The 15,955-nt window shown below is 38.7% G+C and overlaps 1 protein-coding gene across 1 annotated transcript in view; it reads left to right on the top strand.

Moving 5' to 3' along the window:
* Nucleotides 1-10,973, top strand: part of LOC115424078 (germ cell-specific gene 1-like protein) — a 38,586-nt gene extending 27,613 nt beyond the window's left edge. Inside the window, exons 4-5 of the mRNA XM_030141185.1 lie at nucleotides 5,988-6,105; nucleotides 10,193-10,973. Coding sequence (XP_029997045.1) covers nucleotides 5,988-6,105; nucleotides 10,193-10,541 — 467 coding nt within the window. The 3' untranslated portion in view covers nucleotides 10,542-10,973. The remainder of the gene's footprint in view (nucleotides 1-5,987; nucleotides 6,106-10,192) is intronic.
* Nucleotides 10,974-15,955: the final 4,982 nt, after the last annotated feature.

Below are 15,955 nucleotides of genomic sequence, written 5' to 3'. Positions count from 1 at the left end.
TGCATCCACCCAGCCTCCACCCTCCCACCACATATGCACACACATCCCTGAGACGCTTCCACAGTTTGACAGAATATTTACAGAACTGTCAGTTCAGTGTTCTCCAGTGTCCACAGCAGCAGCCTGTGGTGTCCAGGGCACAACAATTCAAACCACCCCTGGAAGAAAAAAGAAGGGAAATCCTGAAACTAGAACTTCAAATACTAAAAAAAAAAACAGCTGAAGTGCCTCCATCAGTTACATTTCGGTGCACAGCTGGGCTCCAGTCGGCCTCTGCGTCTGAACCGGACCCTAACCCATGACTCCAGAACCACAACACTGTACCCAGCTGTGGATAACCAGTACACCCCCAGTATACAGAGGTTAATCCTCCGTTTTTCTGGACAGAAGTACTAATGAAGATGTGAAGTCGGTCCATGAGGGCTTTCAGTGGCAGCTCCTAATGTGCTAATGCTAATGCTAGGCGTGCATTATGCACTGTAAAAAAATCTGTAATTTAACTGAATTTTCACTGTTTATTTGACAGATTTTTCCTGTATTTTTCAGATACAGGAAAATATCAATGAAATGATAAAAACAGACTGGGATTTTACATGTCCAATGGAAAAGAACACGAAAAAACTGTAACTGTGAATAACCATCAAATTGAAATTTTTTAAAAGAATTTTTTTTCTTTTTTCACAGAAAAATACAGTTAAAATACATTTGCAAATGTATCGTAATTTCACAAATATTTGTTTTTTATTTATGAGATTAAACTGTTAATTTAAAGTTTAATACTGTAAAAAATAAATAAATAAAACAAAATTACTGACAGTTAACGGTAACAGAAGTATTAGTTCTGTCAGTTGAACCAGACTTGTTTGTTCATTGACAAATATCTTGTGTAATTACAGGAGGTTTCACAACAAAACTGTTGAATAAATGTATTTTTGTGAATGTATAACATGTATAAGCACTGATAAACTGTCCAAATACAGTTTTTATCAGTGGATTGGACAGCTGAGTCTCACTGAAAATTATTTATATATATATTTATGGGGAATTGGATTGTTTTAATACATGTAAATATTCTTTATTAAACATTAAAAAGTCAAAAAAAAAAAAGTAAAATCTCATGTAAAGTTAGGGCAAAAAACTGTATTTGAATTATGGAAAATTACTGTATTTTTATGAGATGGTTATTTTCTGTTATTTTACAGGTTTTTGTGGAGCCCCTGCTGCCAGAATAATACCGTTTTTTTTTTTTGTTTTGTTTTTGTTTTTAAGTACCAATGAAGATGTGAAGTTGGTCCGTGACTTAACCTAAAAATGAGATGAGATGAGATGAGATGAGGCTTAATTGATCCTATCATGGGGAAATTTCACAGCTGACAGCAACAAATAGAAAACTAAAGTGTACAAAACCCAAAAAACAGAAAATATACGTGTGTAAAACATAAAATATAAGGAGAAAAAAGAAATCTGCTATTTGTATCAGCATTTATGTCAATTTAGATTTAAATTTAACCCTATAACGCCAAATGTATCATATTTGATACATGAGTTTTGATGCCTTCTACATGGTCAGTGGGAAAAACCTGATGTATCCAATTAGATCCATACAACACACAGATCATCCACCAGGGGGAGGAGTTCATTCACCAGAGGCCTTTAGTGACACTACAAGACTGGCATTAATGAGGAAGGACTGGGACCATTTTGACAAAGAATTAACAATTTATCAAACAGGTTTGTGTTATATTATATTTTTTGTTTGTTCAAAAATAATAATATTTTAGAATTGAGACCCGATGTATCAAATATGATACAAAATTGAAACTCATACATGGAAATTAATGTTTGAAAAAAATAATGTTTTTGGTTGTTCAGAAGGACCAATAAAGGCTCCGGTTTAAAGAATTGGAATGTTCTGTCAAGGATTTAATGGTTCATTCTTTACAGGATTAAATATTATACACATATTTACAATGTATTAGCTTATAGTGTGATATGGGGGGGGGGGTACTGAAACACTTTTGCACATTCTGAAGTATCTGTACTCATGGGTCTGACAGTCCTTTAAGTACATGTCCAACTTTAATCCTCTCATTTAAGCCTTAACATCGTACTTTCTGTCGAGTCTGCAAGGAAATGTGAAACCAAGGTTTGTGTCCACATGAACACACACACACACACACACACACATTTATGTCCACATGAACACACACACACACACATTTATGTCCACATGAACACACACACACACACATTTATGTCCACATGAACACACACACACACACACACACATTTATGTCCACATGAACACACACACACATTTATGTCCACATGAACACACACACACACACACATTTATGTCCACATGAACACACACACACACACATTTATGTCCACATGAACACACACACACACACACACACACATTTATGTCCACATGAACACACAACACACACACACATTTATTTATTTTAGGTATTTTTACACTGTAAAAAAAAAAAAAAAAACATAAAAAAACTGTATTATTCCGGCAGCAGGGACGCCAAAAAAATACTGTTAAATAACAGAAAATAACCATCTCATAAAAATACAGTAATTTTCCATAATTCAAATACAGTTTTTTGCCCTAACTTTACATGAGATTTTTCTTTTTTTTTTTTTTTTTCTTTTTTTTTTTACTTTTTAATGTTTAATAAAGAATATTTACATGTATTAAAACAATCCAATTCCCTATAAATATATATATAAATAATTTTCAGTGAGACTCAGTTGTCCAATCCACTGATAAAAACTGTATTTGGACAGTTTATCAGTGCTTATACATGTTATACATTCACAAAAATACATTTATTCAACAGTTTTGTTGTGAAACCTCCTGTAATTACACAAGATATTTGTCAATGAACAAACAAGTCTGGTTCAACTGACAGAACTAATACTTCTGTTACCGTTAACTGTCAGTAGTTTTATCTGGTTTTAATATTTTTTACAGTATTAAACTTTAAATTAACAGTTTAATCTCATAAATAGAAAAGAAACATTTGTGAAATTATGATATATTTGCAAATGTATTTTAACTGTATTTTTCTGTGAAAAAAAAAATTCTTTTAAAAAATGTGAATTTTCTGGTTCTTCACAGTTCCAGTTTTTTCCTGTTCTTTTCCATTTTTCATGTAAAATCACAGTCTGGTTTTATCATTTCATTGATATTTTCCTGGATCTGAAAAATACAGAAAAATCTGTCAAATAAACAGTAAAAATTCAGTTAAATTACAGATTTTTTTTACAGTGCATTGAACACAACACACACACATTTCCTAGAAATCTGTGTCGTCATGAGTCAAGGTCGATGAGATATGATGCTGCGTTCACAGGCAGTCGTAAATCTGGACCGCTCAGTGTTTATTTACTGCTGTGACGCTGAACACACAGATTACCAACACGACGACACGTGGCTTCCACCATCACACACTTCATGTGACACACACACACACACACACACACACACACACACATGAACATCATTCACATCTTTGATTTAATGTTTTTATGACTGATTACGTCTCCGTCTCTAATTGATCGAATGCCTTGTAACCACCGCGTTAAATCAATTGATACAGTGTAATGACTAATTATGATAATTACACCAGTTCTGATTTATTACTGATAATATGCTGAGCCACGAAGTAGATACGATGTGATTCATTAATGTTTTGTTTGGTTAATTATCTCACATTATTACTGTTGTGTTGCAACCACAGATCACTAATGACACCACAAATCAACAGAACTACATTTATGTCAGTGAAAATAAAAGGTGACGTGTGTGAAGTAGTGCTTCCAAATAAGGGTTCTGTCATCCTGTCACTTCTGTGTTCTTTATCATTTCAACACATGCAAAAATAATGACTGTGCAAATAATGTGTTTATTCAGCATCAGTTAAAGGCTCCATCTGAGCTGGGACTTCTGAAAGAAGGTGGAGATGTTTGTGAAATGTTTTACTGATGAAAATAAATCACAACCACAGTGAGTTAATATAGAATGTGAAGACGGACAGGTGGAGGACTTAAAGCTACAGGGACATTTATCACATAACGAACCTGAATGAAACCACTTTCAGTGTGTTTGTGGTAAAATTTGACTTATTTTGTCTTAGTTTATGATGGAATAAATAAAGTCATTTCTTATGTTTATCTTAGCTTATCTTACTTTATCTTACCTTATCTTATCTTATTACCTTATCTTTATCTTACTTTATCTTACCTTACGTTACCTTATCTTTATCTTACTTTATCTTACCTTACCTTACCTTATCTTTATCTTACCTTACCTTACCTTATCTTTATCTTACTTTATCTTACCTTACCTTACCTTATCTTTATCTTACTTTATCTTACCTTACCTTACCTTATGTTACCTTATTTTTGTTTTACTTTATCTTACCTCATCTTCTCTTTATCTTACTTCATCTTACCTACCTTACCTTATGTTACCTTATCTTTATCTTATCTTACCTTATCTTATCTTTATATTACCTTTTCTTATCTTACCTTATCTTATTTTATCTTATGTCTACCCCCCCCCCCCCCCCAGTGTATGCTGGGACAGACTCCGACCCCCCCACAAGCCTACGAAGGATTAAACAGTTACAGAAAATGAATGAATTTTTATTTGAGGTATTTCTGCTCTATTGGTGGAGTGCCATTAATCACCGGGGGGGGGCTGGGGGCACCAGCAGAGGCAGGGGTATATGGGACAGAAAGAAGGGGGAATCTGGGTTAGACGTGTCCCCTGTTCCCAGTAGTCAGTACCAGAGCAGGAGGTCCAGCTCCAACAGACACACCCTCAGTGGAGAACCAGGCATCAAGTGTAATATTAGACCAAAAGTTCCAGAGGTTCCAAGTTGAAGAGGACGAAAAAGTTTGTATGCAGTGAAAGTACATTTATCACCAGTGTTGGGAATAACGGCGTTAAAATAACGGCGTTACTACCGCCATTATTGTTTTCCAGTAACGGGTAACTTAATTAATTACTATTTGAAACATTACAACACTACTAAAAAAAAAAACATGAAAAAATGGTATTATTCCAGCAGCAGGGGCGCTGAAAAAATACTGTTAAATAACAGAAAATAACCATCTCATAAAAATACGGTAATTTTTCAGAATTCAAATACAGTTTTTTGCCCTAACTTTACATGAGATTTTGCATATTTTTTTGACTTTTTAATGTTTAATAAAGAATATTTCCACGTATTAAAACAATCCAATTCCCTATAAATATATATATAAATACTTTTCAGTGAGACTCAGTTGTCCAATCCACTGATAAAAACTGTATTTGGACAGTTTATCAGTGCTTATACATGTTATACATTCACAAACATACATTTATTCAACATTTGTGTTGTGAAACCTCCTGTAATTACACAAGATATTTGTCAATGAACAAACAAGTCTGGTTCAACTGACAGAACTAATACTTCTGTTAAAGTTAACTGTCAGTAATTTCATCTGGTTTTAATATTATTATTATTATTATTATTTACAGTTTTAAACTTTAAATTAACAGTTTAATCTCATAAATAGAAAAGAAATATTTGTGAAATTATGATACATTTGCAAATGTACGTATTTTAACTGTATTTTTCTTTTTAATTTTTTTTTTTTTTTTAAATGCAAATTTTCTGGTTATTCACAGTTACAGTTTTTTCCTGTTATTTTATAAGCATGTAAAATCACAGTCTGTTTTTGTCATTTCATTGATATTTTCCTGTATTTTAAAAATACAGGAGAAATCTGTCAAATAAACAGTAAAAATTCTGTGAAATTACAGATTTTTTACAGTGCATTTAACACACACACTTATTAAAGGGGATCCGAACCCTTCCTTAAACAACGGGTTCTCATTGTCAGTGTATCTGCATTTTTGTGTGCTGTATGTGTATTTGTGTGTGTATTTGTGTGTATTTCTATATGTATTGTGTGTGTTGCAGGTCTTCTGGGTATGGTGGCTCATATGATGTACACTCAGGTGTTCCAGATCACCGTCAGTCTGGGTCCTGAAGACTGGAGGCCTCACAGCTGGGACTATGGCTGGTCTTTCTGGTCAGTAACACAGACTGATACCTCGTCTCATTTGGATGAAACATGTCTTATTAAAGCTGCATTAAGTGGCTTAGATAAATGCCTGTTTAGTTCCTGGATGTTCCACTTTGTTCAGCGCTCATCTCTAGTTCCGTCTGTCTGCTGTTTGCTGCCGGCCAGGTGGACCAAAGTCACTTCCACTCTCATTTAACACCAGAGGGAGTCGTTTAGATCGTTAAAGTGGAATACATTTAGTAGAATGATTAGTCTGCTGCAGCTGAAGGCCAGACCCCTCCTCCAGGACAAATAAAGAGTGAACTGGCTCTGAAGTGACAAACTGAGAGGTGGATCTGTCTCAATAAATGGAAGGATGTGTGTTTTTCTGTCATTTTACGGACCGATCTGCAGACTGTCTGGAAAAAAGGATGCACAAGTCAATAAATATTCTGTTATTTCAAAAAGAAAAAAGACATTTCATTACAATTGGACCACAAACTTATATCAAGCAAAAGAAAAACCCCAGATTTTTGTGTTCGAGCTGCAAACCCAGTCCAAACTTGGTAAAAACAGTAAAACCAGTGGTTCCACTCACTCCAAAGCCCGCCCCTCACATGGACTGTAGCTGAGTTTGGCTTCCATCCATCTGATGTCATCACCTCCATGCACAGCCCACTACTACCTGAACTTCAGGTGGAGCCTTTATTTCCTGCACTGTAAAAAAAAAAATCTGTAATTTCACAGAATTTTCACTGTTTATTTGACAGGTTTTTCCTGTATTTTCAAGATACAGAAAAATATCAATGAAATGACACAAACAGACTGTGATTTAACGTGTCAAATGGAAAAGAACAGGAAAAAACTGTAACTGTGAATAAGCATAAAATTTACATTTTTTAAAATAATTTTTTTCTTTTTTCACAGAAATTACAGTTAAAATACATTTGCAAATGTATCATAATTTCACAAATATTTCTTTTCTATTTGTGAGATTAAACTGTTAATTTAAAGTTTAATTCTGTAAAAAATAAATAAAACCAGATAAAATTACTGACAGTTAACGGTAACAGAAGTATTAGTTCTGTCAGTTGAACCAGACTTGTTTGTTCATTGACAAATATCTTGTGTAATTACAGGAGGTTTCACAACAAAAATGTTGAATAAATGTATTTTTGTGAATGTATAACATGTATAAGCACTGATAAACTGTCCAAATACAGTTTTTATCAGTGGATTGGACAACTGAGTCTGACTGAAAATTATTTATATATATATTTATAGGGAATTGGATTGTTTTAATACACGTAAATATTCTTTATTAAACATTAAAAAGTCAAAAATACGCAAAATCTCATGTAAAGTTAGGGCAAAAACCTGTATTTGAATTATGGAAAATTACTGTATTTTTATGAGATGGTTATTTTCTGTTATTTTACAGTATTTTTTCGGCGCCCCTGCTGCAGGAATAATACCTTTTTTTTTTTCTTTTTTTTTTTTTTTACAGTGTGTCTTTCATTATTGGACACACTGATTAACTGATTAATCCAGGTGTGTCTAATTAATCAGTATCACAACAAGAAGCAGCAGACACACCTGGATTAAACAGTGTGTCCAATAATGAAAGACAGGAAATGAAGGAGCCATCTGAAGTTCAGGTAGTACTGGAGCTGTGCACAGTCAGCTGCCTCTATACTTGTGCCAAGTTTCAAGTAAATTGAAACAAAATTGATGTTTTCAGAGACGTTTGAAATTTCGCCCATTATAAGTAAATGGAAGAAAAAAAATATTTTAAAAACTCATCAAAAAATTGAACTTTGACCTACTTTTTCCAAAATGTATTGGCATCTACTCTGGGTCACCAGCAATCTATAAACGCAATCTGGTGTGAATTCAACCAATAGTTTTGCTGCTAAAGTGTTAAACAAAGAAACAAACCCAACCAAAAACAGTAGCCCTTGCCTCCCCTTTGGGGGGTGGGGTCAAAATAATCACCACAATGCTGCAAACAACAGTAAAAACTAAAAAAAACAACTAGAAAAATGGTGTCAAACAGCCCAAACTGTCTATTTTTATAACGAGGTAGGCTGGGGAAATTAACTCTGTAAATAAACTTATATCCAGTGGTGGAATGTCACAAAGTATTTGTACTTCTTCACTGTACTTAAGTACATTTTTATGTATCTCTGCTTTCCTTTAGTAAAAATAATAACGCATACTTTTGATTTTACTCGGTTACATTTTCTGGCAGTTCTCTGTACTTTCTACTCCACTACACTACTACAGTTTATGCTGTTACTCATTACATTTTATGAACACAATTTCCTCAAAATCTTGCCTGATAAAACAGTTCTCCTGCTGAGACTGTGGCGTTGTTTCCATCGTATCAGGTGACTCTGTTAGCTCCAGTGATGGCAGAGCACGCTGCGTTTGGGAGCTGAACCTCCGTTTCAGTCTGTGTGGAAAGTGCAGATGCCATCATTAGTCGCTTTTCCATTGACCTTCAAATTGCATGAATATAACTTGCGTTTAAAAAGTTACCCAATGGAAACACGACAATTTCACCAAAACTCTTGTTCGATTAAAAGTTTTTGCGCTGGACGGAGGTGGTTTTTCAGGTGTAGAGGAAATGGTGTACCACGCAAAACTGCAACGGAAAGACCTTTTTACACAACTAGAGTCACATGAATGAAAAAAAAAAAAACAGATGATGACGGACGTTACAACAAGTGAAGAAGAAGAGTTTTAAAAGAAACACGGTGCAGTATGTGTGGACACACCAGGAAACTGACGCATTTATCAAATAAGGTTCAAAGTTCCTTTATTTCCACCTGTGGGTCCATTTGTTTTGCAGACAGAGTGAACTGCATTTGGCATCACAACAAACACACACTGAACCTGTTCAGCAGAAACTGGATTAAGTGTCAAGACAAAAAGTGTTCAGTGTTCCACCATTCATCAGTATAGCAGCAGAAAAGGACAAAATCAATAAATACAATCAAATAAATAAAAACAAGATGCAATAAAACATAATAAAAACCCAAGAAGATAAAAACAGACTGGGATAAAAACCAGGATAAGAACATAGAATTAAAGAATTAGAAGTCACAATAATAATAAATAGAGCGAAGAAATAGGATAAATAACTAAATAAGTAAATCCAGTGCAGTGTCACTGTTTCTTCTTGAGCTCAGTGACGGCGACAGGAACCAAACTGTTTAATAAACGCTGTGTCCTGAACCTGCATTTAGGACGGGATAGAAGTCATGGATAATAATGATGAACACATCTGTAAATCTGCACCATATTTACGATCGTCACCATGTTTACTGAATGACTTCTCGTGTCATTTCACGATAATAAATAACAAATCATCGCGTTTGTGATTTAATGGAAAAATTGACATTACACACTTCTGTTTTTTTGACATTTAGTAAATCTGGGTAAAGGTTTGTGCAGATGTCCAATGGAAAAGGGACTAATGTTAGATGTGATCACTGAAGAATGCAAAATACTGAGTGAAATATTAGAATAAATGGCGATAAATCGCTTAAGAAAAGTTAAAAATAGAGAAAAAATCATTTGGGAACTGCCTCAAAAATAGCGCTGGGTCTTGAAGGGTTAAACACACTTTAGCTTAGCGGCCCACAGGCTGGAGCTAATGTCGTCATGTGGCGTCTGTTACAAAACTGTCAGTCGTCTTCTTCTCCGAAACTACAATTCCGATTGACTTCAGACTTGGTCTACAGCTTCTGTATGATGATGTCAGCAAAAGGTAGTGAAATTATTTGGATCTGGATCTGATTCTGGATTTGGTGCCACTTTGAAAAATGTTCCCATTCTAACAGATAGGAAGTGGATTGATCCAATAAATCAGTATCGATCATATCAAGTGTGAATTTGAATTTGTACAGATCTGATTGAATATGAGCAAAACATGGACTATTTCTGTAACAGAATAAATACACAGAACTGGGGCAGAAGAAATGGATCTGGATACATTTAACACAGCTTTGAATTTGGCTGCTCAGCTCCAGGGCCATGGGTCTGGTTTTTCCAGTGAGCCTCCTGTGTGTAAAACTGTCACCCATGATCCTCCTTGTGTGTCCTCCAGCATGGCCTGGGGCTCCTTCACCTGCTGCATGGCCGCCTCCGTCACCACCCTCAACTCCTACACCAAGACGGTCATCGAGTTCCGCCACAAACGGAAACTGTTCGAACAGGGTCTGCGCGAGGAGCAGAACTACCTGGACCAGGAGGCCTTCCACTACTTCCGGGACCGATCCCTCCAGTCCATCTCCAGCACCGTGGAGGTCTACCCGGGACACGGAGGGACCAGGGCCGGGATGGGGGGCGGCGGTCCGGGTCCGGGTCCGGGCCTGGGACGTGGGAAGATGAGAGCCACGTCGGCCTCCATAGACCTGGGCGATAACACGGACTCGTTGGGGGAGGAGCAGTGCTGAGAGGGGGAGGAGCTAACGACAGTTAAAGAGGCGGACTGTACCTTTAAGTCTGGACTGGCCTCAGGTTTTCCCGCCAAAAACAAAAGCACAGCCGTCCTTATTTTCTGTTTAATGAAGGTTAAGGACTTGACAGGAGGCAGTTAATTAAACAGACTGACTCACTGTCCGTACATGAATAGAAAAGCGACAGAAGTCGTGACAAACGGACCTTTAACTGTATGATTAGTGAGTGTTTGTGGATGAACAGCAGTTGTTCTTCGCATATTTAAAGGTGCTATGTGTAATGTTTTGGCCACAGCGTCACCTGTCCTGCAGGAACACAAACAGAAAATACTACACATAGCATTTTCAGCTGTAGGTCGTGTCCAGGCTCTGTGTTTGACGCTGAATGTGAAAACTGTTAGTGCTCTATTAAAAGTATACGTCTGTTCAGTTTTTCAGCTGTGTTGGTCTTTTATGAGAGTTGGTACAAGTGCAGTCCATTTAGAAGAAAAAAAAAGTCTGTTAGTTCTTTCAGAATGTTTTATCAGTTTGTGTAGAGGGTGCATGTGACGTCACCACTAGTGACATCATCGTGGCTCCGCCCACTGAGTGGCAGAAAGAGGAAGATGAGTGGTTCAGTATTCAGTAAAAACTGGGGCAGAGCTGTTGTTGGTTGGTTGTATTTTCAGGTTCTTAAAGCAGTGGGAGCTATCGTTTACAGACACCCAAAGACAAAGAAAACAGAAGGAGATGGATCCACAAATCCAGGAAACCAAACCTAGATCTGTGGATCCTGTTTGGTGTCAGCTAACATTCACTGATGCTGTATTTTTGGTCCAATCAGACCTGAAATGACCCATTGTTTTGGCTAACGCTCCTTCTTAGTGCAGCTCTTGGTTTCATGATCAGATCTTTCCTGGTTTTTGTCTCATTTTGTGATTGTGAACCTTGTGCTCCTACATGATTAGTAAACGAACTGAAACTGAGGCCAACCTAGTTTTACAAATACGGAGGAACTGGAGAATAAAGCTACGACGGAGTATTAGGACCACAGAAGAAAAGAAAAACACTGGGCACTACCAGAAGAAAGTCAGAAAATATGGAGATAAAACCTGGAATTTATGAGAATAAAGTCAAATACAAAAAGAATCACAATGTTATGAGAATAAAGTCGTAGTTTAAAAAAACTCATAATTTAACAAAAATGTCATTGTTTATGAGATTAAAGTCGTCATATTCTGACAATAAATCCATAATATTATCAGAATAATTTGTTAATTTAAACCAGGTGGTGTAAATCTGCTCATTTCCCAGAATGCAGTGGTGCCCTGCTGGTCCACAGCAGTAGTATCTGTGTTGGATGAAGGACTGGATCTGAACTAGACTCAGTAAATCTGCTCAGTCCCAGTAGATCCTGCATAGATTCACTGGGGTCAGTCCACGACCTACTGGAAATGACCTTTGGATCAGCTGGTTCTGGTCCTAGTTTTAGATCCTTTGGATCAGCTGGTTCTGGGTCCTAGTTTTAGATCCTTTGGATCAGCTGGTTCTGGGCCCTAGTTTTGGAGCCTTTGGATCAGCTGGTTCTGGTCCTAGTTTTAGACCCTTTGGATCAGCTGGTTCTGGGTCCTAGTTTTGGAGCCTTTGGATCAGCTGGTTCTGGGCCCTAGTTTTGGAGCCTTTGGATCAGCTGGTTCTGGGCCCTAGTTTTGGACCCTTTGGATCAGCTGGTTCTGGGCCCTAGTTTTGGAGCCTTTGGATCAGCTGGTTCTGGGCCCTAGTTTTAGACCCTTTGGATCAGCTGGTTCTGGGCCCTAGTTTTGGAGCCTTTGGATCAGCTGGTTCTGGGCCCTAGTTTTGGAGCCTTTGGATCAGCTGGTTCTGGGCCCTAGTTTTAGACCCTTTGGATCAGCTGGTTCTGGGCCCTAGTTTTGGAGCCTTTGGATCAGCTGGTTCTGGGCCCTAGTTTTAGACCCTTTGGATCAGCTGGTTCTGGGCCCTAGTTTTGGAGCGTTTGGATCAGCTGGTTCTGGGCCCTAGTTTTAGACCCTTTGGATCAGCTGGTTCTGGGCCCTAGTTTTGGACCCTGGATCAGGTCTGGATCCTCCATGTGTGTCCACATGTCAGTGTTCATGGACCACTTGTTCTTTGGTAGCTCGTACAGATCCATGTCCAGTCCAACTGTCCTTCATTTAATTTCAGATTTCCCATGATCCTTTGCTCTGGCTGTGTTTACTGCTGTACTCCGTCATGTTGAGCAGGTTGGTTTAAGACACTCAGTCTGACTGAGAGGGGCGTGGCCTGGGTTTAGAGGGGCGTGGCCTGGGGGGGAAGTGACGGATGTGCAGACCCTCTGTTGCACTAAAAATCAAACAGAGTTATCAGATTTGTGCTGCAACAATGAATTGATTTAATAGATTTTTAAAAGTTGTCAACAAATTCAGCAGTGGATTAGTTTCCACGTTAGTATGGACGTACGCGCCCACGCTGTGTAGTGGGACAGAAGAAAACAGAGCAGTGCGGCTGAGGCTGCGGATGCTGGGCTGGACTTTTAAAGCTAGCTGTACATTTTATTCCAGAGGTCGCAGCGTTTGGCCCAAACGTAGTGCACCATTTATCTAAGAAAAAACTGAAATATGGAGAAAAAACCGGCCCAAACCCCACAGTGCACTGCAGTCTGAGCCGCTGTGGCCACGGCCAACACAGTGGAAACATTAGATAGCCTCGGCACTGTGGTTACTTCTGCCCCGACTAACGTATGCTTCATGTTAATGTGGTGTTTAAGATGGAAGTGCTTCAGAGAAAGAACAGTCCTGCTGCAGTGTGTCTAATGTTTCATGTGGGTCAGCTGGTCTGGTTTGGGTTCTGTCCTCATGTTTCCATCCACAGCAACAACAGGCTGTTTAGTGTCTTCCATCTTCATGGGTCGGTTCTGCTGGTTCTGCTGGTTCTGCTCTTCGGTCTTCATGGGTCGGTTCTGCTGGTTCTGTTCTTCTGTCTTCATGGGTCGGTTCTGCTGGTTCTGCTGATTCTGTTCTTCCATCTTCATGGGTCGGTTCTGCTGGTTCTGCTGGTTCTACTGGTTCTGTTCTTCCATCTTCATGGGTTGGTTCTGCTGGTTCTGCTGGTTCTGCTCTTCTGTCTTCATGGGTCGGTTCTGCTGGTTCTGCTGGTTCTGTTCTTCCATCTTCATGGGTCGGTTCTGCTGGTTCTGCTCTTCTGTCTTCATGGGTCGGTTCTGCTGGTTCTGCTGGTTCTACTGGTTCTGTTCTTCCATCTTCATGGGTTGGTTCTGCTGGTTCTGCTGGTTCTGCTCTTCTGTCTTCATGGGTCGGTTCTGCTGGTTCTGCTGGTTCTGTTCTTCCATCTTCATGGGTCGGTTCTGCTGGTTCTGCTCTTCTGTCTTCATTGGGTCGGTTCTGCTGGTTCTGCTGGTTCTGCTGGTTCTGCTCTTCCGTCTTCATTGGGTCGGTTCTGCTGGTTCTGCTGGTTCTGTTCTTCCGTCTTCATGGGTCGGTTCTGCTGGTTCTGCTGGTTCTGCTGGTTCTGCTCTTCCGTCTTCATGGGTCGGTTCTGCTGGTTCTGTTCTTCCGTCTTCATGGGTCAGTTCTGCTGGTTCTGTTCTTCCATCTTCATGGGTCGGTTCTGCTGGTTCTGCTGGTTCTGCTCTTCGGTCTTCATGGGTCGGTTCTGCTGGTTCTGTTCTTCTGTCTTCATGGGTCGGTTCTGCTGGTTCTGCTGGTTCTGTTCTTCCATCTTCATGGGTCGGTTCTGCTGGTTCTGCTGGTTCTGCTGGTTCTGTTCTTCCATCTTCATGGGTCGGTTCTGCTGGTTCTGCTGGTTCTGCTCTTCCATCTTCATGGGTGGGTTCTGCTGGTTCTGCTGGTTCTGCTCTTCCATCTTCATGGGTTGGTTCTGCTGGTTCTGTTCTTCTGCCTTCATGGGTGGGTTCTGCTGGTTCTGCTGGTTCTGCTCTTCCATCTTCATGGGTGGGTTCTGCTGCCTGTCTCTACTGGATCCTGTGTCCGTGTGCACATGTGTGACAGTAACTCTACTTGGACAAACTGCGTTGTCCAGACGTTCTGAGTCATTCTGCTGCAGATGCGTTAATTAACCCTTTCATGCAGGAATTATGAAAAAAAAAGTATCTAGATTTTTTTTTAGATTAATTTAATTACTCGAAATTAGGCTGAAGTTGAAATGCATTTTGAGGTGTTTTTTTTTTTTTTTTATGGTTTTATTAAGAAGATACTTAACCTTCTGAGACGCAGGAAAGTACACAGTTTTGGCTTATTTGAATGAAATAATTGCCTATGTTGGAAACACCATGATGCAACAGTTTTTTACAGATGCATTTGCAGTGGACAGTTTTTTGTTGGTTTTTTTGTTTTGTTGGAACTCTTGTCCACACAGGGACAGTGAACCCACAGCTGGGTCTGAGGAGGTCAACTGTATGAGATCACAGCGCAGTCCAAATTCTAAAACGAAAATGATCCTTTTCTTCACTGTATTGTTCAGGGTCTATACAGACGGCCCCCATGTGGTTTGGAGAATATGACCTTTATAGCCCTTTGGAAAGTGAGCTTAAACTGTGTCCACAAAAGTGTTGCACAATCATGTTATTTACATGTGCTTTTAAAGTTTTGCCTGAGAACATTTTTTTTTATTGTAACTGAATTGAATAAATAATGATGACTCCAAATTCCAAACTCTAAATTTTAACAATATTATGCCTTTTAGTAAAAGTTTTGTGTGGGTATAATGCACGTGTAAATAAGATGAGGCATAATGGGGTTAAAATGGACTGAAATTTCAGGTTGTTGTCATTATTCAGTGTTTGTGCGAGGATAGTTTTTATATGTAAATACTTTCAGAATTAATTTGACTTGTTTGCACTAAAACAAAGAAGAAAAAATTGGAACTGTCATTATTTATAGACTATTATGTTAATATTTTCCTGTCCAACCCACTTGACACCTGAACGCCCCTGTTTTAAATGAAGCGTCTTTACCGTCCTGACAGCTGTTTTCATCACCTTCACTGGAAAACGGATTTGAAGGAATCCCACCCGCAGCGCCTCCCTGACAGGATAAATGTGACGGACAGCTCCGTCACCCACAGGTCAGCGGTTCAACCCCCTAATGCGCTCAGCGTCACCGTGTCCTTGTGGAAACGTCCCCTGGTGAGCCCTCTGGAAATGAATGGACTGTCTGCGAGTGTCGAGGGGAAAAACCTGCAAATAAATGTGTGCAGAAAATGAAATGTGTGCAGAAAATGAAATGTGTGCAGAAAATGAAATGTGTGCAGAAAATGAGTGCTGCAAATATGAACAATGAAAAACTCTGAATGTGTCTGGGTCCAAACGGCTGCATTCAACAAAGAAAAAAAGAGCTGGAAATGTACAGATGGACAGAAAACCACCACAGTGTGTC

This window comes from Sphaeramia orbicularis, chromosome 8 (assembly GCF_902148855.1).
Source record: "Sphaeramia orbicularis chromosome 8, fSphaOr1.1, whole genome shotgun sequence".
NCBI lineage: Eukaryota > Metazoa > Chordata > Actinopteri > Kurtiformes > Apogonidae > Sphaeramia > Sphaeramia orbicularis.
The sequence above is the reverse complement of the archived record's forward strand: the minus strand, read 5'-3'. Positions and strand labels throughout refer to the sequence as shown.